Source organism: Martes martes, assembly GCF_963455335.1.
Source record: "Martes martes genome assembly, chromosome: 10".
Taxonomy (NCBI): Eukaryota; Metazoa; Chordata; class Mammalia; order Carnivora; family Mustelidae; genus Martes; species Martes martes.
Window position 1 is genome coordinate 110,293,601 of NC_137898.1, and position 22,168 is coordinate 110,315,768.

General features: G+C 44.1%; 1 protein-coding gene across 1 annotated transcript in view; it reads left to right on the plus strand.

The window, feature by feature from the left end:
• Positions 1-19,114, plus strand: part of EXPH5 (exophilin 5) — a gene marked incomplete at its 5' end in the record, with an annotated part of 69,790 nt that extends 50,676 nt beyond the window's left edge. Inside the window, 3 exon segments of the mRNA XM_080815640.1 lie at positions 6,487-6,546; positions 6,548-6,678; positions 10,354-19,114. Of these exon segments, the coding sequence (XP_080671766.1) occupies positions 6,487-6,546; positions 6,548-6,678; positions 10,354-15,713 (5,551 nt within the window). The 3' untranslated portion in view covers positions 15,714-19,114.
• Between the last annotated feature and the right edge of the window lie 3,054 nt (positions 19,115-22,168).

Consider the following 22,168-nt stretch of genomic DNA (forward strand, 5'->3'; position numbering starts at 1 on the left):
CCTGCGTCTGTGAGGCGAGTCCTTACGTGAGTAACCGGAAAGTTAAGGTTATGCCAAGGAATTCAGCATTAGTGAAATCCTAGTTGGCTGCCTATGCAAATAGGCCTCTCCTTGGCTCAGCTTCAAATTTACTTTAGAAGCTTAGATTTGCCCTAGAGAGTTCAAAGTTTCCCAACTGTTGTTGGTCCCCGGTTGGCTCTGCCGGGAGGGAGTGAGGCCGTCGTGTGTTCCCTCACACCATTGTGGCATCTCTGATATTGGACCACGGGTCACTCCCGTACAGCCTTCAAGCACTGGGCGGTGGAAGAGGCTAGAGGTGTCCACGGGCACTTTTGCAAGCCAGTGTGGGTCTGGGCTCGACCTTTTCTCGACAGATCGTCATTTGTGTTCGAGTGGAAGCCAGTGATCTGTGGGATGCATTTTGCTGGGACAAGTTCACAGGGAGGGACTGACCCCACCGCTTAGATTTAAATGTATCTGTGTTCACAGGCTTACAAGATTAAGCAGCTAGACATGTTCTGTATCTTGCTTCATGGTCTTAACTTTTGATCTTCACCTGCCTGTGTCTTATTGTGTGACTCATGTTTCGGAGATGAAAAAGAACGCTGGAAAGGACCTAAGAGTGCAGGAGGAGAGTCTTAGTACTCGTACCTCTCTCTCTCTCTCTTTTTGCAGAAAGCATGGTAGAATTCATGGTGAGGAGCACATATAAACAGAGGTTCTTTATTTCAGAAACAAAAGAAGGCCCCCTTTCCTCTTCCGAGTATTGCCACTTCCTTCCGAATAACACCGAGCGCTATCTCAAGTGTGAGCCCCAGTCATGACACCAACACCAACAACCCGCCACACTCTCTTGGAGAACCTGCTATCACCTGGCACTTGGCAGAGATCATTCCACTTAATCCCTAGGGGATATCTACAAAGTATGCTATTACTATCCCCATTTTAAAGATGAAGAAACTGAGGTTTAGAGAATCTGAAGGTCATGTTCAAGGTCACTGGTAAATGGTAGAGTCCAGAATAGAAAATCTGGGTTTCTGTAACTCCACAGCCAGAAGTCAGTAATGCCTACAGCTCTGTCAACCCCAAAGCCCTGTTTGCTTATGAGCCCTGCTCGCTTGCTAGGGGCAGGGGCTCTGGTCCTGGACCAAGGGGCTGGAGAGTCGTGCATCCTTCCCTGCTCCAGGATGTTCCCATACTCTTGCTTTTCCTTGGAGAAGGACTCAGAGCTCACCTTCCCCTACCAGGAGGGAGCTATGGGGTCTGAAGCGTATGAGGAATGCAGAAAGAAGTGCACGTGCCTAGAAGTTGTAAAACAGAACTAACTGGGAATCCTCAGGATTTGAAAACCCAGTCTGAGGACTAATAGATGACCTTTCGTCGGCACTCTTGATTGCTGCTCGGATGTAACCGTTTCACTGCTCGGAAACGCGTCCCTCTGCAAGTGGGAGCTGGTAAAACAAATGAAACTCAAGACTGTGATTGTTGACTCTGGCTAATGGCTTTTATAAAAATTCAGAGAGAAACTGCCGAAAACAAAGGTTTTGTATGACATGTAGATTTCCATTATTTACTCATGGAAATCTTATCCCGTTGACCTACAAACAGCTGAAGGTTGGCCGTTGATGCTGAGGGGTTCTTGCCAAGATCTGAGGTAATGAACTTCTCATCACTTGGTTGGCAGCCTGGCAGGAAGTTGGTTACAAAGCATTTTATAGGAGATTGTGCTATACTGTTAGACGACCTTCCTCTCAAAGAGAAAACAGCTGCCATGTACACGTTTTCATCAGCTTCAAAGAAGCAAAGGGTTTCGGAAAACAGCATTTGGGGAGCTAGAGAGAAGGTTAGAGATTTGTAGCTCAGCGTTCCTCCCATCCTCAGGACTTCCACCATTTTGGGCTGAGGAATTCCACGTTGTGGGGGCCGTCCTGGGTATCACCGGCTGTTCAGCAGCAACCCTCGCCTCTACTTACTAGATGCCAGTAGTTCTCCTCCACTCGGCCATGACAGTCAAAAATATCTCCAGAAATTGCCAGTGTTCCCTGAAGCGCACATTGCCCCAGGGAGTGTTGCCTCCTCCTTCGAGTGAGGCAGCCCAGGTCCAAGGAGTCACCATCTCTGAGAGTAGAGAGAAGACACATGGCCTTGGCCACCTGATCCCTCCAGCACTCTGAACAGATTGTGGCTGGGCCTCATGTGAGGTGACATGCGAGCTCTGTGCCCCCAGACACACATCGCCAGTGTACGTACGACGCTGGGCCAGTGTGAGCTCCCCGAGGCCAGGACTGTGTCTTCCCTCCTGCCTCTCCGCAGTGCCTGGCCCCACCTGAACACTCAGAAATGGAAGGAAGGAATGAACAAGTGCTTTCCAGCTACAGGTGCACTGGTGGACTTGACCTTTGCAGGAGAGCAGACGGAGAACAAATTCAGCAACACCTTGAAAAATTAATTTGTTGACTTTGCCAGGGTGTGTGATAACATCAGTGAGCTCAGGCTTCAACTCCGACAGCTGCCCTACAGGTCTGGCCGCCCTGGGAAGTTCTCAAATGGTCTAAGGTTACTCTGTGACAAGGTTTGTTTGTGTTGACAGAATTGCAGACGAGAGCGGTAGAGGGAGCTGGGGCGAGTAACAGGCCTCGTTTGGCTCAGCCTATTTTAGGTGCCATGTTTGAGACCAGAACTGAGATCTTAAGAGCCAGTGTTCCGACACTCTGGCTTCTCATTCTTTGGAATGCTTTTCCAGTTCATTCGACGGGAGGCCTCGGGAGGAGTCCTCCGGGAATTGCTCTGAGACCGTGGAAAAATAGGAAAGGCCAACAAGTGGACTCACTAAGTGCTAGACACCAGGCTGAAGTATTTCCAGCAATTAACTCATTTTATCCTCGCAGCGACCCTGTGGGGCTGGGGAAGGAGGCTTATTGCTGCTCTTGTCATTACTATCGTGTCTTCATTTTACCAAGAAAGAAACAAAAATACAGAGAGTTTACCTTGTCCAAAGTTATACCCCCAGTAAGGAGCACAACTAGGATTTGGACCAGTGGAGAACTCACGTGTTTGACCATTATGCTTCCTTGTCTCAGGCGTGCTTTTCCAAGTCCTAATATTATAAAATCTTGTATGTCTCGATTTTTGGAAGGGTCTTTACTAGAAATCTCATATATGTCATTTTCTCCCTTGGTATAGAGCATCAGTCAGTGGATAGCTGCGTGGGCTTGGAGGGGCTGGAACGCTTAAAGCAAGGTTTTCATCCGAAGGGTCTGCCATCTAATTGAAGGTCATGCACATGAGTAGAATACCAGTAAAAAGCAACATAATGGAAGGAACAGGGCTGGGGTTCAGATCACATGAGTGAGAGCAGCCAAGGCCACCATTTATTATTCCTATGACCTAAGTAAGGCACTTACCCAGACTCTGTTTTCCATCTGCAGAATGGCAACGATAATCCCTACTTAATTCTTTAACTTGTTCTAAGTATCATAGGGGAGAGGATATTTTGAAAGTAGGTTGAAAATGGAATCCGTGAGTGATTTTGTTCAACGATAAGATGGTTGGCATCAAGGAACTGGACAAAAATGTGATAGAGACATTCAGCAGTGGACAAAGGGATGGTGGCAAGATGGTGTTGACGTGCGGCTCAGTAAATCTTCGTGAGTCTCTTACCTGCTGGTTCCGTGCTGGGTGCTCAGGAGACAGGGGTGAATACTAGGCTTTCGTGGTTATTGTAGAAGTGGCTCTGCTTGCAGGGTCCCGATCTATTTGTCTTCAAATCCCTGGTGTCCTGGATCGGGGTGGGGACTGGCAGGAAGGAGAGGGGTCTGGTGGTAAAGCGCACGTGGGAGGAATGTCAGCAACTTCGACAGGATATCGCAGGTATAATAACAGGCACCATAATAGGTACAAAAACACTATTCTAACCGATTCTTTTCGGGGAGAAGGGCTCACAGTGACGGTGATCCACGAGCTGGATTCTGAGGGACGCGTTGCTATTTTCCAGGGGAAGAAGAGAGAGCGAAGATCGGGAGCACGCGTGGAGGTCGAGGAGGAAGGGTGCGCCATTCCAGGGAACCGGGTGCCGTGGGCTTGGAGCACGGGGCCCTGGAAGGGAGCTGGGGGGAATGGCTGAAAGGGAAGGTTGAAGGGCATTTCAGCAGGATTTTGCTGCGTGGGGGTGTTCGAGCCTCACCCTCGAGGCCAGGAGTGGGAACTAGGCGTCATGTTCTAGGGCAACTTCACGGCATGGAGCAGCGTTTCGAGGAGGATTCTGAGTCCGGGACAGAGCCCCGACTGAAGATGCGTGTGTGTCTGGGCCCCAGGGGGGGTTGCCCCCGTGCTAGGTGCCGGGACATTCTTCAGCATCTCAGACCCGCGTTTGGCCTCAAAAGATGCTTCCAGCTGGGACCTGGGGTACGATAAGCTAACAGGACAGTGAAGAGAGGTGATTCAGCCTGGGCTCTGGAATCTCAGAGACTGGGAAGGAGTCCTGCCCTCCACAGTGTGACCTGGAGCACATTCCCTTTTCCCAAGTGAGGTTTTTCTCAAAGTGGCAGTACTCATCGTACCAACCTCATAGCGTGGTTAAAATAATGAAATAAGGTAACTGTATAGGGACGCCTGGGTGGCTCAGTTGGTTAAGCAGCTGCCTTCGGCTCAGGTCATGATCCCAGTGTCCTGGGATCGAGTCCCACATCGGGCTCCTTGCGTGGCAGGGAGCCTGCTTCTCCCTCTGCCTCTGCTCGCTCACTCTCTCTCCCACTCTCTCTCTGACAAATAAATAAAATTAAAAAAAAAAAATAAATAAATTCGCATTATAAAAGCATATGATTCAGGAGGCTGAAAGGGATGTGGTCTGGTCTATACAGAAGAGAGCTGAAGTTCATTTGGGTGTCAGTGGTTGAGAGACAGTGCTGTTCTCTTAATCAGATGCATATGGTCTACGTGAATCATTTCCAGGTTTTTTTTTTTTTAAGATTTTATTTATTTGACAGAGAGAGACAGCAAGAGAGGGAACACAAGCAGGGGGAGTGGGAGAGGGAGAAGCAGGCTTCCTGCTGAGCAGGAAGCCTGATGCGGATGGATCCCAGGACGCTGGGACCATGACCTGAGCTGAAGGCAGACACTCATCGGCTGAGCCCCCCCAGGCATCCCTTGTTTCCAGTTTAATTACAGTTGGTTTTATCCAGTTGGTATCTCACTGTAGTTATGTTGCCTCTGTATTTGTTTACTTCTCATTCTTATATTAGTGTGTTTAATTATATCCAGTGACCCACAAAAGTGATCGCAGGATTGTTTCTCTCTTATTCATAAATATCCGCATGTCTTCCCTTCCATTCGTTGCTTATAGAACTGAAAACCGCTAAGTCAGTGAAACATGGGCAGGGTCTCTGCAAGAAATAAGTGACCTAGATCTTGAGAATGAAAACAGGTAGGAGTGAAAATCCTAGATTGCAAGGAGTATAGAAATCAGGAAAACCTGAGGTTTGGAACTGGACAGACCTGGGATGGAGAAGTAAAAAAGTTGGAGCTTGGGAAACATTAGAGATTTGATCTTAAGCGTTCAAGGGGAGATGAAATGTAACATTTTGAACATCAAAGGGAAGGAGAAAACTTGGAGGGGCCATGGGAGCCAAGCGGCAAGCGCTGGGTAGATGGGAGAGGACAGCAGAGACCGGGAAGTGGCTGATAGCATTGTTCAGGGACAGGAGCAGAACGAGTTAGAGCAGAGCCACAGAGCCCAGAACCAGTGTGACAGAGGAAATGCAAATGGAGTTTCGGCAATAGAAAGTGAAGGTGTGGGAGTGGACGATCCCCCGAGGTCATGGGGACAAACTAAAGCTTGAGAGTAGGGCAGGGATAGATTTGGAGAAATCAAGATCAACGGTGGCTGTTAAGACAGGAAAATATGAACTCTGCCTCATTCCCCTAAACTCTGTCTTACTAGCAATAGTGCTTCACAACAACAGCAAACATAAGGCCATACTTTTTAGCACCTTTGATTCAGGACTGTATCAGCTGCTTACGTCTCTCTGGGAGGGTCTTCCCTTCTGAATGAACTCTGTGGCTAGAAATAGTTTTTGTTTTCCCCCTAAAGCATCAAGTTCACAAATCTTAAGGTCCGGTACAAGCTTCAGCTCGCCAGCTCTTGATTGAGCAGGAATAGTGTTAAGAAATCTAAAATTCCAGCCTTTGGGGCCATGGAGACAACGCTCCCAATTCAAGAGAGGACGGTTTCTTTCCTGTGTTCCGGGAAACTCCCTAAGACTTGTGTCGTGCTGTGTCTGTAGGAGTACTTGGCAGAAAGAAACTCAATATACTGCTTGAAGACTCAGAGTAAAAACCATTACTGTAATTGTAGAGAAGTTTGTGATCACTTACAAATGACAGAAATAACGAAACATTCTAAGTTGAGAAGTAAGTGTTAGAAAAATTGATTTGCTTTCCTTAGACTAAGAATTTTAGGTTTGGGAGCTTTTTGTGGGGACATGTGAGTATTCTAGCTAGAGAAGGTCCAGAAATAAAATTGCATTTTTCTGTCTCAAAATTAGCAGGCAAAGATACACAGCTCACCTCTGGAAAATCCGCCAGTTGAGAGTGCATTTGTCCCCAGGCCCACAAGCATGAGGGAGGGAAGTGGCGTGCCCCCGTGGGATGCATCCCTGCTAGAAAATGAGTATTTCCAAGGTAAGTCTATGCGTGAAGCTGACGCCCGGAACTAAAAGCAAAGAATGATTGTGGTGTGTATTAAAACACTCAAAACATAGCAAACCATGTATTTTTGAAATCCTTTTGCTTCCCTTACCTGATTAGGAGGCTGTTACATGCTATTAACACAAATATTCCAGAATCTTCTATTTAAATATAATCTAAGCAAATATGCTCAAACCAAGGCTGATAAATCTGTGGAATGATAATAACATTTAATCGTTAACCTCAGGTAAAAGGGAAATACATTTCTAAGAAATAGGTATATAAAGTTTACTGTTCCTAATAGACTTTTATTGTTCCCTATCAGTACCTAAATGCACTGTGACGAAACCTAATTGTTGTTAAACAAGTAACCTTGTACTACAACAGATAACAATAAAAACAGAAACGTTCTGAAAGGAACCACATACGCATGGATCTTATTATTATATAAAGCATAGCTCCCCTTTCCTTAGGTTATTCTGTATCAAAATAAAATCTGGCCGTTGGAACAGTCAACTCTGAAGTCATTCACCAGTTTCACGCTGAGGAACTAAATATCGTTTGCAGAGGCAGTGACCGCCCCTGGATGCTGTATTGGGAGAGGGGGGTGGTCAGTGAGAGACACCCATCCGGGGCAGAGGGGGCTGACCTTTCAGTTACATGGTTCCTGGCAGAGAACTTGCTTCAGAGAAACATAGCCCAGAGGAAAATCTGTTACACAACAAAGGTTTGCTAATACAGGAGAGCTACTGTTTATGACATTGGGAAAAAATGATTTGGCTTGTTAAAGCCGCTGCCTTCAGCTCAGGTCATGATCCCAACGTCCTGGGATCGAGCCCCACATCCGGCTCTCTGCTCAGCAGGGAGCCTGCTTCCTCCCTTCTCTCTCTGCCTGCCTCTCTGCCTACTTGTGATCTGTCAGGTGAATAAATAAAATCTTTAAAAAAATAAAATAAAATAAAAAATGATTTGGCTTCTCTGAAAATAAAAAGGAAACACAAAACAGATTTTTTTTTAACCTCAAGAATAATGAATATAACAAGCTTTTTGAATAATTTAAAATCCTCCTATGGGGATGTTAAGAGTGGTTACATCCGGGAAGGAATCCAGGCGTTTTATCTTTTTGTTATACTTTCCTGTATATATGTGTGTGTATGTGTGTGTGTGTGTGTATATATATATATGTATATATAGCTTTTGTAGGCAGCAAAAGACTTCATTTAAGGGGGGGAAACTATAACTAGCTTGAAGGAAGAACAGGAATCAAAGAAACTTAATTATAATTTGTTTTAAAGACAGATTTCTTACTCATGATATAATTTTGACATAATTGTGTTTTCTTTATACCTTGGCTTACATTTTGGCACTGTTTGATTTTTGTGTGTGTGGATAAGTGGAATTATTTCAGAGACGGGAGATAAATAATTTTTTTCTTCGGGATGATTCCCTGTAGACTTCCTTAGTTACAGATTTTCAAGATTTGTTTTTTTGGTGGCTGTGCAGACTTAAATAGCACCAGCTTACAAATACAGTAGGGCTGGGAAAATCCGGAACAGACATCAGAAATCTCTTTGAGGGGCACCTGGGTGGCTCAGTGGGTTAAAGCCGCTGCCTTCGGCTCAGGTCATGATCCCAGGGTCCTGGGATCGAGCCCCGTATCTGGCTCTCTGCTCAGCGGGGAGCCCGCTTCCCCCTCTCTCTTCCTGCCTCTCTGCCTACTTGTGATCTCTGTCCGTCAAGGAAATAAATAAAATCTTTAAAAAAAAAAAAAAGAAATCTCTTTGACACCTGCCGGAACACAGTTGATATATCTAGAAATATATCCCACCCATATTCACAAATGCTGATATGCCTCCCTTTCCCTGTCATTGAAGGGTTAAGATGAAATTTTTTAAGCAAATCATTTTAAGGAACCAAGGAGAGAGTGCACCATTTTTTTTTAAACTTTAACATGTTACCTATTTTTTTTTTTTTTTTTAGATTTTATTTATTTATTTGTCAGAGAGAGAAAGCACAGCAGGGGTAACAGCAGGCAGAGGGAGAAACGGGCTTCCCGCTGACAAGGAGCTCGATGTGGGACTGGATCCCAGGATTCTGGGATCATAACCTGAGCCTAAGGCAGATGCTTAACCAACTGAGCCACCCAGGCGCCCCAAGAGTGCACCATTTTATGTAACTTAGAAGGAAAGTTGTGGTTTCTTCAGCAATTTAAATAATCCCATAACTTATTTCTCATACCAGATTTGACTGTCATGAATGACCATTTCTTCAATAAATACATAATCTACTTGTTTGTATTTATTATAACATGAATATGATAAAAATATATCCATGACAAAATGGGCCCTTGGGAATCTTGAAACCTTAAAAGATAATGGTTCTATTTACAAATCTGACAGGTTTTTCTTGAGGAAAAGAGGTCATATATGAGTAAGTAAACACAATTCAAAGAAATATCAACCGACTGAAAGTATCTTGTGACTTGTCTGTGGTCTCAGAGGCTGAGGTCCTAGGAAGCTTGATCTCTGGGTTTTGGGCTGCCCCAGGTCCTCCGTGTTATAAGGAGGTCACTGAGCTCTGACTTGGACACCACCCTCCAACCTTGTCACTGAGAGAAAAGTCAACCGTGCTTAACAACAGCAAGTCCAAATCCTTGTAACATCATGAGCTTGCAGTGAAAGCACCTTTATAGTTCATTAAAACAATGAAAAGCGAGCTTTTATGGCCCAGGCGTTGTATTATGTGGACTCAGCAGAGAGAGGGCCTGTCACCTTGACAATCTTGACAACCTAATCTGTTCATGCCTCGTTTCCTCATTGATAAAACAAGAACAGTAATAGTGCCAGTCTTATAAGGTCCTGGGAGGATTTAATGCATTAATAAATTAAGTGTTTAGAACCAGGGCTGACGCATAGAAAGTGTGATATTATAGGGATGATAGTGGGGTCTTTATTTTTCCAGGAAAACAATCTAGCGTTAGCATATCAGTTAGCAATATTGGGTAGAACTTTAAATTTTCTGTATTGCTGAAATCCATCCAAGTAAGAATGTTTATAAATTACATGCGTAAGCTTTTGGTGGTAATGCTGGGTTTTTTTTAACAGTACAACTGAGAAATCACATGTTATTTACAGACTCTCATTTTCATTGGAACCCTCTGAGGTAAACATGATGGGAAATATTTTAGCTACTTGGTGACACAAAAGAGGAACTAAAAAAAAGCCAAACACACACTTAAAATTTTGTTGTCAGGGGAAAAAAATGTAGCTTTATGTCCTTAAGGCACTATCGAGAGTTAATTTTGAAAAAGCATGAAGAAGAAACTTCCTCCACAACCTTGTAAAATTCAGAATATCTTAAAAACATAATCAAAATATATGTCACCACATTTGTATAAAAATAAAATTAGAGGGGCACCTCGGTGGCTCAGTCGGTTAGGCATCCAACTCTTGATTTGGGCTCAGGTGTTGCTGTCAGGGTCGTGGGTTCAAGCCCCACGTTGGGCTCCACACTGGGTGTGGAGCCTACTTAAAAACATAAAAAATAATAAAAATAAAATAAAATAAAATTTTAAATGATTTTATTTCTTGATGAGGGGCCCCAGCGACTCAAATTATTATTAAATTGTAAAGCGTTGTACAAAAAAGCTGACCCATATTCTCCTTTCAGTTTTAGATGATTTGGATACCACACTGGCTCAGGAACAGTGTCCAAGCTCCGTGAATACCACAACGTCTCTCAACTATGGATCGAGAACACAGTTCAGTCATTTCTACTCTAGAGGGAACACACACGGTAATATCACCGGATGGCACAAAAACCACTATAATGAAACTTCTAATATGTCTATCTATGACATCCTGAGGCCAGGAGCCCCTAGGGAAGGTTTTAAAACCTTTTCTCCGAGAACAAAAACAATTTATGATATGTACAGAACAAGGGAGCCCAGGCTCCTAAAAGAAGATTCTGTGCAAAAGAATACTTTTGGTAGTACTTCTCTGTGTTTCGACAGCAGGCAACGATCGGCTTCACCAGCTACAAGATATTTCACAGCAAGAAGCTTATATTTTCCAACCATTACACAGAACAAGAGTGGGTTTCTACCACCCAGGCACCAGCAGAGCCCAAAGAGGACTCCTTTGTCATCCATCATATGGAATAGAGCGGATTCTTCTGGAGATAGGCAGAGCCAGGAAGAGTTTCTGAGCACCCCCTCGCCCATGGAGATTGACACTGCCGACCCGTACGCGTATCCCAGGTGTTTTCAGGAGAATACGAGATACGGATTCTACCGTTCACAGAGTGTTTACCAAGGTGTTCATTTTAATGCCCCCGTGGATAATGCAATGAGTCCTGACCCATTTGAGAACTCAGAGAATATGCCATTCTACCCTCAGGAAAACCCATTTGCTCGATCTTTCTCTAGCAACACCTTTGGAAGAAACAGGGAACAAAGATTTAGACAGAGTCCTTTTTGGGACCAACGGGAGGAACATTCTTCCTGGTCTGAGTTTCATCAAAGCAGGCATCTCTTCCCTTCTTCCCACAGAGACTTTGAAATGATTTCCATGGAAGCAAATAGTGTGTTGGCTGCTCGTGGCCATGGTGTTCCTTCTCAACACTGGGGATCGTTTTCTTCTAGTTACAGAACAAATGTGATCGGAGGCCAAGAAGAGCCACACCCCTGGCAGTTTGATTCTCCGACACCCACGCTGGAGAGCATGGAGATGTCACAAGGTAATGGGAGCCAGTCGACTCATTTCAACACACCAAATGCTTGTGCTCTGACTGGTCCAGGCTGTCACATCCCATCTGGTAGGTCAGCGTGTCCAGACGGCAGTCTTCCTATGGATGTACACATAAACAAAGAATCTCACTCATCTGGAATCGCTCAGACTCTAGCATCTTCGTTCAAAACTTCATTCCCCCAGATTCCTGATGACAGAGGGAATCCTCAGAGTCCCATCTTTCAGAATCCCACCGTCACCGCACAGAACATTAAGCCTGCCTCTCTTCCAGTAAAAACCTATACAGAAGTCACCGTGACCGAAAGGAATTCAGTTGATTCTCCACCTCTTACTGAAAACCCACCCAATATCTTGGCCGCAGGAGTGAGTCATGAGAAAGACTTGAATGACTGTATTTTGGAAGAAGTTAAACAACTAAACAAGATGGACCAGACAAACATGACAAGTGAAATGCCCCAACCCGACGCACAGACCGTAATCTCTAACCCTTCCCCCGATTTTCGACATCCCCTCTCCCAGGACTCAGCCCACAGCAGAAGATTTGCTTGGAATGCGTCGACCACAGTAAGTTCAAAACAGAGAGATAGATCCAAAATTCATCTATCACACAGAGAGAAATCCAACGAACTAAAAAAAGATAGGAATTATCCCGGGGATAGAAACGTTGGCTCAGCAACTACCCCTCCTTTCATTCAGGAAAGCAGAACAACATCATTTCCCGGCCCAGATCCAGGGTGTCACCAGGAAGTAAGAGTAAGTGGTGAAGATAGTTCAGGCATTATTAGAAATCACCCCTGGAGCTCTGAACCTGCTGGTAATCGAAATGCACAGTTTCCAGAAGAGCCTGCTGTTTTAGATGCCGAGAAAGAACAACGCAGCACAACTCATTCTGCGAGCTGTAGCCAGTCAGCGTCTGGCCACAAGATCCCAGGTGACTCTTTAGATTTGTTCTCAGCTATCCTACCCGATACCTCACCATCGAATCATTCTTCCCTCCAGGCTCTGGTGATTCCTTCTCCAACGGCGTTCTCCAGGAGAAGTCCTTCAGGCAAAGATCCATCTCTGGGAGGAGAACAAAAAGACAATGATAGCAAACCCCAAAATGATCAGTTTGCCCCAAGCTCCTCAGAAAACCAGAGGAGTCATGACCACTGTGTGTATGTACATGATGAGGCAGTTGACGCTGTCAAATGTCATTCCCGCCCTCCCTGCAGGGAGGGAAAAGGAAAAATAAGACGATGCATATCCTGTTTTGAAAAGTTAAGCAAAACGGAAAGCAGATCAGCATCAAGTGATAAAAGTAACCACAGGGAAATGAATCAAGGCAATTCCAAGCGTCCTGAGGGTCACACAACTTACTGTATCTCGCCGAGAAAATCAGCCAGCTCCCTCATCAACGGCAGGAAGCTGGAAAGTAAGATGACGCGTTCTTCCTTTAGGAATGACCCACTTCCGTTCCAGACCAAGAATAAAGTGGAAGGCTCCGTAGGGAAGTACACATCGAACAAACTCAGTTCCAGTTCCTCGGAGTCAGAAAGCCAATGTTCCAAAGCTGTTTCAGACTCGGTCTCAGTAGCGTCCGAAGCCACCAAGGGGATGACACATGCGAAAAATATTAGATCTGCTTCTGTTAGAAAAGGACCGCTTCCATTCCTCATCAAGAGGGCTGTGTCGTGTCCTTCGGGGGCGCCAGATGCCTCAAGTGGGAGAGATGAAAGAGAAGAATCCTTGGCCTCAAACACAGATGCTTGTGCTCTCACACTAAAACCTTGGGAGACCATCATTAGCCCTCCAGAAAGTAACTCACCTGTTAGCGATTGTCCTCTACCCAAAAGACCCCCCCAAAAGGGATACTTTCAAGAACATACTGAAAAGGATGGTAAAATTGCTTCGTCCAGGACAGGTCTCTTTTCAGATGAAGACCCTTTGCCTTTTTCTTCAGACATGTCCAGAAAAGAAAGTGGGAAAACGTTACACAAATTTAAGACCACTAGTATGTTTTCTGTTTCTGGTGATGAAGATAATGTAAAATGTCTTGAGGTGGTTTCGATATATTACACTCTGCCAAGGAAATACGGCAAGAAATTCTGTAACATGCTTGAAAGGTATACACAGCAAATCGATTCACATCCAGAATCAATGGAAGTGGAGACTGAAGCATTTCCTAATGCTTTTGAAAAGGACAAACTAAATTACTCTCCACAAGAGCAGTCAGGAACACCTTCATGTGAAGGTCAAAAGATGCTGGTCAGCTCTGCCCAGGAGAAGAGCCATTTTCTTCCTCCCTCCGCTGAAGATCCGACTGCTTTACCGGACCTTGGGCCCTCAGAGCTCACATTCCCGGAAGTGGCTTCTACGGAGGCAGGTGTTTCTCTTCATAAAGGACCATCGAAAACTAGAAAGATTTCCCCAGATAACTTCACTAAAACACCTGCAGGTGATTCACGGAGCAGAAAGGAGGGAGGGAAGAAATGGGCAAGTGAAACCCTGCGCCCTTCATCAGTGCTTCAGGGAAGAAAAGTTACAGAAGAGAACTCGGAAGACTGTCAGCAGCCCACTAAGTTGGGTAACCGTGGCCCTTCTCCTCTTCCAGCCCGCTCAGAAGAGACTGTTGGAAAGTCTCCAACCGGAAGAAGTTCTGAGGAGTGTGCAGGTAAGGCTGCGGTGATTACAGCTCCTGGAACTGCGGAACGTCCTCGGAAAGATACCGCAGGCGAAGCTATGGCTGGGAGCGCCCGTGGACTGCAGCCTGGGCGAGTCAGAGGGGAAACGGGAACACGTTTCCAAAATGAGACTAATAAAGGACTCTCTGACTCGGAAAGCCAGGTGTTTGCTCTTACTCCAGCTTTGCAAAATCTACACCTTGACGAAGGGACTTGTCCAGGCGAAGCAGATTTAGACAGTTTGCGGTCTGAACCCAGAGACCGACCTCAAAGGAGTCAGGAGGTGAGTATGACAGAGAACGGCAAAGCTGAAGACGAAATACGGCAGTTGGCATGGGATCAACCTTCGCTTCCTGAAGGAAGCAATAAAAATAAAACCAGCTTGGATGACCCAGAAAAGGGGAAGAACAGATCTTTAGTTAAACACAGATGGGCAGCCATGTCCAAAGCCGGCAGGAAATTCTCAGCTAAAGATTTAAGCCCCAGGAGACATGTAGCTACTATCTTTCCCCAAAGTGGGAACAGTTGTGGCTTGGACAGTCTGTCTCTTGGCGCGCCAGAGTGCGACGCTCTGTCCCCCGAGCCTGCTTCAAAGCCCGTAGAATCCAGAGACGAACGCAGGTTGAGTAGCGATATGATGGGTGTGGAGAAATCCGAGAACTCTCTCAAGGCGACTGTAATATCCGACAGAGAAGCTTCTACACATTTAAGCAATCAGAAGTCTAACAGCATGTCACAACGACGTCAGAGTGAGGCTAAAAATGTCTCAGACTCATCACCCAAGTATGAGAAGTCTAAAGACGTAGCAGCAGCTCAGACCTTGGAAAGAGAGTCAGGGGCCTTGACCCCACCGACATTCCCCAGCCTCGGGGAAGCAGACTTCTCTGACCATCAGAAAAGACTGAACCCTCCTTTTCCACTGGACCCTGAAGAGAAATCCAGAGGGAGCATCCCATTGTCCACTTATCGGCAGCAACAAAGTGCTTCATCTCTGGAGTGGGAACCTGAACCACACCGCCGTCACTCAAACAGTTTAAAAAGCATCGGTGTGCACGGTAATCTGGTACGCAAAAGTCATCCTCCAAAAGTCAGGGAGCGCCATTTGTCTGAGAGCACGTCTCTTGTCAATGCCCTGAGTCAGCTGACCCTAGGGAATGATTTCTCTAGCAACGGTGGGTACAGTCGAAGATTCAGATCCTTTTCTGAGCTTTCCTCCTGTGATGCAAATGAAAATCCAGTTTTGTGCAGTGGCAGGACAAAAATGGGTCCCCGGTCTGCCACGTCTATATCCAGACCCATTGACTATGGAATTTTTGGGAAAGAACAGCAGTTGGCCTTCTTGGAGAATGTAAAGAGGTCACTCACACAAGGAAGATTATGGAAGCCAAGCTTTCTCAAGAACCCTGGCTTCCTGAAAGATGACGTGATTAGTGCTCCTAATCCCACAGAGCCATCCGGCTCAAATTCTCCTCTGGGCCAGATGCCAGAAGATGCCTTATCTCCAAGCGCACCACTTAATATCTATGAAGAGAATCCACTGGACTCAGATTGTGACACAGACACAACCACAGATGATGAATATTATCTGGACGAAAATGACAAAGAGTCAGAACTCTGAGCCTTCTTCAATAAAATGCCTAACCTTTCCACCAAAAGCTTGTATGGAAATGAATGTAAATGTGCATGCCCTTGAGAAGGACAGTATAAAAAAGATCTGGTCTGAGCAGCACCTGCTCTGAAACAACCCAAATTCTCTAACCTCTCTTCTCTACCATATATAGACACTTTCTAAATTCTAGAGGAAATGAATTTTTATTTGGGGGCTTCCCTGCTGTTTTCTCCCTCTGTATATGTTCTTGGCCTCTCTCCTCGCTGTCCAGTTTTGGCTTTCTGCTTTACTTTCTCCCTAATTTTTTATACCTCTCATTGGGATACGCAGCCCTAATACCCCAGGCACATACAAAACTAATAACTTCAGTAAGTTAGTAGTTAGAAAATTCTATATTTCCCCTTCCATTCCACACCCTATATTCGAGACATTAAATAAATGTCTTGATGATGGCCATGGAGTCAATGGTATCATCCTGTTTGACCTGGCATTTAGGAGGTTTAGGGTTTTGGTGTTTTTTTTTTCCTTTTATACAAAAATAAGGGCATTTTTCACAAAGGCATCCTATTAGATCCATAGTGAAACCAGGGAGACAGATGTTTGGTGTATTTATTGAGGTTATAAATGAGGAGCTGAATCCCTATTAAGCCCAAAATATTAGTACTCCGAGGAATACCTTTGAAGACATTTGTAGGGACCAGCTGATTTGTTAAGGGCTGAATTTTAATCAGTCAAGGACTCAGGCGGCAACATGATGGTACAGAGGCGGCTTGGCCACACAATTCCTGCTCAGGAAGGGAGCATGACTGTGGATGCAGGGAAGTGGACATCCTTCGTGGGACTGCCATCCTCCCTGCAGCTCTCCCCCCAGCTGGTTTTCCCCATTTCTCTAGGACTCCCCGTTTCTGGATTTTCTTTATTTGCAGGATAGGACGCTTGATTTCATGTGCACGTTTTAGTCACGAATATCAAGCGGTAGCTTTGGCCAAGCCCCTACAATGCTGCTGAGTCAGGTCAGTAACACTGGGATTCACTGGCTTCTTTGCAGGACCGTTTACCAGACCCCCTGGAAATTAAAGGCAGAGCAAACCCCTGAGAAACTAGAAGACAGAGCTTCTAAGTGCTTGTCACTATGACTCCTTCAATAATGTATCTAGACTATATTAGATACATTCTATCTAATACATACATTCTATCCTTCTTCATACCCCCTGATACCTTGGTTTTCTCACTCTTTAACTGCCAAGGAAACCTTCTGGAACTTCCCCTCCTAATAGGATAAACATCAACAGATGTTGGAACTCGAACTACAGAAAGCTCTTAGTGCTGTGAGGGTCCACGTGAGTGGATTTCATTCGGATTGCTTCATAGTTGCTTCCTGACCCAATTCTGTTCTCCATTTTTCTCACCTAGTCTGTATCATCCATATAAATTAAGGATAATGATAGTGTTGGTGAAGCATATAGAGATCTGGAACTGATAGAAATGCAAGAAAGAACTATATTATTATTATCCTCCTACCCATTGCCTTGCCTGGAAGCAAAATGCCAGGGCTACTTTACATCATTCCCATGAAACCCAAAACTAATAAACATGTGGTAACTGACATGAAAGCTATTCCTTAAATCTGTAAATTGTTTTAAAGTCCAGGCTCTGACCAATATCAAGCTCAAAGAGACTGAGAATAGAATTTTAAATCAACTGTGCTGAATATTTCCCCTTAAATCGTAAAGAAGAAATAACATTTTATTCCTTTCTTATTTATGTTTGTAAATTCTGCCTTTCCCCTTCCCCTTCTATTTATCTGACTATTTAAGCACAAGTTTCATAAACCGTGACTTATGTTTTCCCGTCTAATTTTAAAATATTCAGAGTTCACGTTTTAATGTTAAGTGTTGTGATTTTTGAAAAATGGTCCACTTGCAAGTTCTATTTCAGTAAATACTCTGAGTTTACATGTATGTTACAGGAGGTGAAATGAAGTTAGCTTATATTTCACTGAGTTTAGGCTGTAACAAGTTAGTTAAATTAAGGTGAGGATAAACAGTTACTCTGAGGCCCTTCCGCTCTGCACTGGATTCTCCTATTTGATCTCAAAGGTAATTGATGGCTGATGCTCACTTGCACTGTTTGTAATGTTTGCTTGTTGCTCTGGCTCAAGAATCAAAGAAACAGAAAATTCATAAAAAGAGCACCTCCTAGGGCTACCTGAGTAGCTCAGTCAGTTGAGCATCCAACTCTTGATTTCAGCTCAGGTCATGATCTCAGGGTTGTGAGATCGAGCCCCACGTCAAGCTCTGCACTGAGCAGGGAGATTCTTTCTCTCCCTGAGCCCCTCCCCCTGCTCGCTCACTCTCTCAAATGAGTAAGTAAATCTTAAGAAAAAAAACAAAACCAGCACCTTCTATAGTTTTATACTTTTATAAAATGCTTCGTTAAAGAAGTACAGCAAATTTCTATGTATTTTAACATACGAATTGCTGCTTTTTAATACTCATTTTTGGTACTGCTATAGTAATTTATAATAGTCATTTTTATACCCCTCACTTGTGTTCTAATCATTATTAAAATAAATATTCACATAAATGGAGTAAATCATGAGAGAATCCTTTCTAATAAGTATCTTTAAATTATTAACTTGTTTAGATAATGGACTTCAATTTCACAGTGTACAGTTTATTTAAAATAGGGTGTGGGCACCTGGGTGGCTCAGTCGGTTAGGTGACCGACTTTTGATCTCAGCTCAGGTCATGATTTCAGGGTCGAGAGTTCTAAGCCCCGCATTGGGCTCCACACTAGGCGTAAAAAAGGAGGGGGGTGGCTTAATGAGATTATTTTAATTTTTAGAGACCTCCTTCTGAATAATTTACCCCCTTACATTTATAAATACATGGCTGTTAATAAAACTTCCAACTGCTACTGACAAGGTTTTGACTGACAAAAAGCGAATAAAAACCATTTTGTATAGAAGGTAAATGTATGTCTGTACTAGAAATAGTGAAAGAAAACCCACTTAGGTTATAGTGAAGACGGGAATAAAATTGAAAAACTCCCACCTGCATAAAAGCACTATATTCTGTGGAATGCCAGAGGATTAAGGAGGCCTTACTGGTAAGATTTTATTGTTAACAGTAATGATAACGCTTTAGAATATCCCGTTTAAATGTACAAAGTAAGTATGTAAATATTTTACTTTCCCAGCAAGTTTGTGAATGTATTACCACTTAGGGGCTCTTTCTGACTGGCACACCTGTGTTTCTGAAACAGGTAAGCCTTAAGCACTTTTGTTAAAATGTGGTCAAATAATCCTTTTATGTACTTTTCTCAATCCTGTTCTGTAGATATGAAAAGTGTTACAAGATAAGGTGCAAATTTAAAACAATGCCTATGTTGAAATAAATGATTTCAATAGATGCACGTTTGACCTGGTTTTTATTCCTGTCCTCAGATGATTACTTTTAAGTGTGAAAGTTTCAGGAAGAATTCTAAAAAGGTGTGGTGGAGAGGGGGACCAAAAACATTCATACAAATCTCTCTGGTTGCTCTTGAACGAGATCAGCCATATGTAATTTCAAAAAAACACAGGGACTTGCTTCTCTCTTCTTTCATTTGTACCCAAAAGCAATCGACTGACCCATGAAGATCAGTCTATCTGGTTGCATGACAGAGGAGGAAAGAAGGTCTGGCATTTCTCTGTGAGAGAAAGAAAGTGCTACATGGAGTGTTACTCACTGCCCAGTAGCACTGGTAAAAGATAAACCGTTCTTTCCAGTTGAAATATAAGATATGCAATATTAATTAATGGATCTGTACCAATCTTACATCTTTGCTAGAAAAGCAACCCAAAGGCTGTGTCCCTACCAAGGACAGGAGAGTGTTGTCATCTTGAATATGTACAGTATTGTATTAAAATGGAAAATACATTGCATGAGCCAGGATTTTGAGTTGTAGACTAAAATCCTCTTTAGGGGACTTACATCAAAAAAGGACTTATTAAAGCATGTCCAGTTTGCTCACAAACACATTGACAGGGCTGACAAAATAGATATTAAGTTGAAATTCCAGCAGCAATTTCTCAAATGATGCCAGGGAGTTGGACTTGTCATGGGAGCAGCTGTCTCTATAATGACCAGGAAGGCAGCAATTCAGGAGAGAACCAATACACGGAATCACTGTATTCATTTTCCCCAGAAATCACGCCAGCGGAAATAAGAGCCCTGGTGCATACAGACTTACAGGTAAGAATTTTTATTGCGACCATGGTGGCAAAAACTGAAAACAAAGTGAACACTTGATAAGAAAGGACTGGATGTGTGATGGGACACCCACATATGTGATATTATGCAACCACTAAAAAGCATAAAGTAGAAACATGTAAGTTGACTTAGGAGAATTTGCATGAGGTACTACTGAGTAAAAACAAACAAACCTGCATACGCATGTGTACATCTAGAATGATACATACGAGGCTACTATGTCTGTTGCTAATGTGCCCAGTTGGGGTAAGAGGTATGTTCAACTGGGGAGGGAGAGAGAAGCATACTTATATTGGGAGAAGCAGTCTGCCGTGGGTCTTGAACACTTTTACTTTTGCTGGGCATGCCAAGAATGTAAGTCCTTGACCACGGTTTACACATGCCATTTCTTCCCCTTTTTAAAAAAATTTTTTTAAAGATTTTATCTATTTATTTGACAGAGAGAGATCACAAGTAGGCAGAGAGGCAGGCAGAGAGAAAGGGGGAAGCAGGCTCTCCACTGAGCAGAGAGCCCGATGCGGGGCTCGATCCCAGGACGCTGGGATCATGACCTGAGCCGAAGGCAGAGGCTTTAACCCACTGAGCCACCCAGGCACCCCCCACCCCTTTTTAATTGAAGGTTGTATTAAGTAATCTCTACACAACATGGGGCTTGAATTTACAAACCTGAGATCAAGAGTCCCAGGCTCCGCTGCCTGAGCCAGCCGGGGGCCCCACACAGGGCATTTCCTAGCCTGTATTTGAAGCCAGCAGCCTTGAAGGATGAGATCACATCTCCCCTCTGGCCAAGAGCAGGATTAATTCCCCTTGCTATGAAATCCGTAATCCCCTGAATCTGGTGCATTTCTCTTATAATGCAACACACTTCACACATCCATGAAGGACTTTTGCATTGTCCCCACCAGACTTGGGGGCTACGTATGTCTGCTGGGGCCGCCATTACAAAATACCACAGACTGGGGGGCTTAAACAACAGAATTTAGCATAGTTCTGGAAGGTAGAAGTCCCAGATCAAGATGTTGACAGGTTTGGTTTCTCGTGAGGCCTCTCCCTTGGACTGCAGAGGACTGCCATCTCAACGTGCTCTCCCTGGGTCTTTATTCTGTGCCCAAGCATTCCCAGTGTCTGTGTTTACTAATTTCCTCTTCTTACATGGACAGCAGCTGGATCAGATGGAGGCCCATCCTAACGGCCTGCTTTCACTTAATCATCTCTTTATTTTTTAAAAATTTTAAAAAGATTTTATTTATTTATTTGACAGATGGAGATCACAAGTAGGCAGAGAAGCAGGCAGAGAGAGAGGAGGAACCAGGCTCCCTGCTGAGCAGAGAGCCTGATGCGGGGCTCGATTCCAGGACTCTGGGATCATGACCGGAGCCGAAGGCAGAGGCTTTAACCCACTGAGCCACCCAGGCGCCCCTTAATCATCTCTTTAAAGGCCCTATCTCCAAATACATATTCTGAGGTCACAGAGCTTAGTGCTTTCACATATGAATTATGGAGAAACACAATTCTGCCCATAACAGGGGACATGGGGAATCCAACACAAACCAACAGGAAACTCTGACAATGAATAACAAAGTCCTTTGTCTCTGACCCAGGAGTCTTGTGTCTTTTGACAGCATATCCTTCAAACAGGCTAACCTGTTGGCTTGTAAGAGGCTACAGTCCCGATCTGCAGAGTTCTCCACCCCCATATTTTAGCACCCACCACACAGCTTCTTCGTCTTTCTTTAAAACAAGAGTTTTAAAGTCCGAGTATAATGTCTAAAACATAGCAGGCATTGAATATGTGTTTGAAATTCGATTTAGGATAAAGAATCTAGTCAAGGCACTGGTTGATCCGAAGAGATACGATTTTAAAGATACAGAGGACAGTGAGGACAAAAACAGGTTGGTACAGACTCAGTACTGCCAAACAAGGGTTTAGATTCAACTATGTGGCCTCCTTGATGTGTTCTCGAAAAATACTGGGGTTACTGCAAATATGATGTAATATATTAGGCCGTATTTGACTATCGTCCTCTACCAGCTAACCCTCAGATTATCTCTGGGAAATTTTTAAAGTTTGATTTTGGAAGAATGTGAATCAAATGTGTTCTACACAATTTTTCAAAGTGATAGCTAGAGCACAGCAATGCTTTCTATTGAAAACATGCAGACAGCCCCTCCACCAGAACTTACCAATGAAATACTAAATAATGCTGT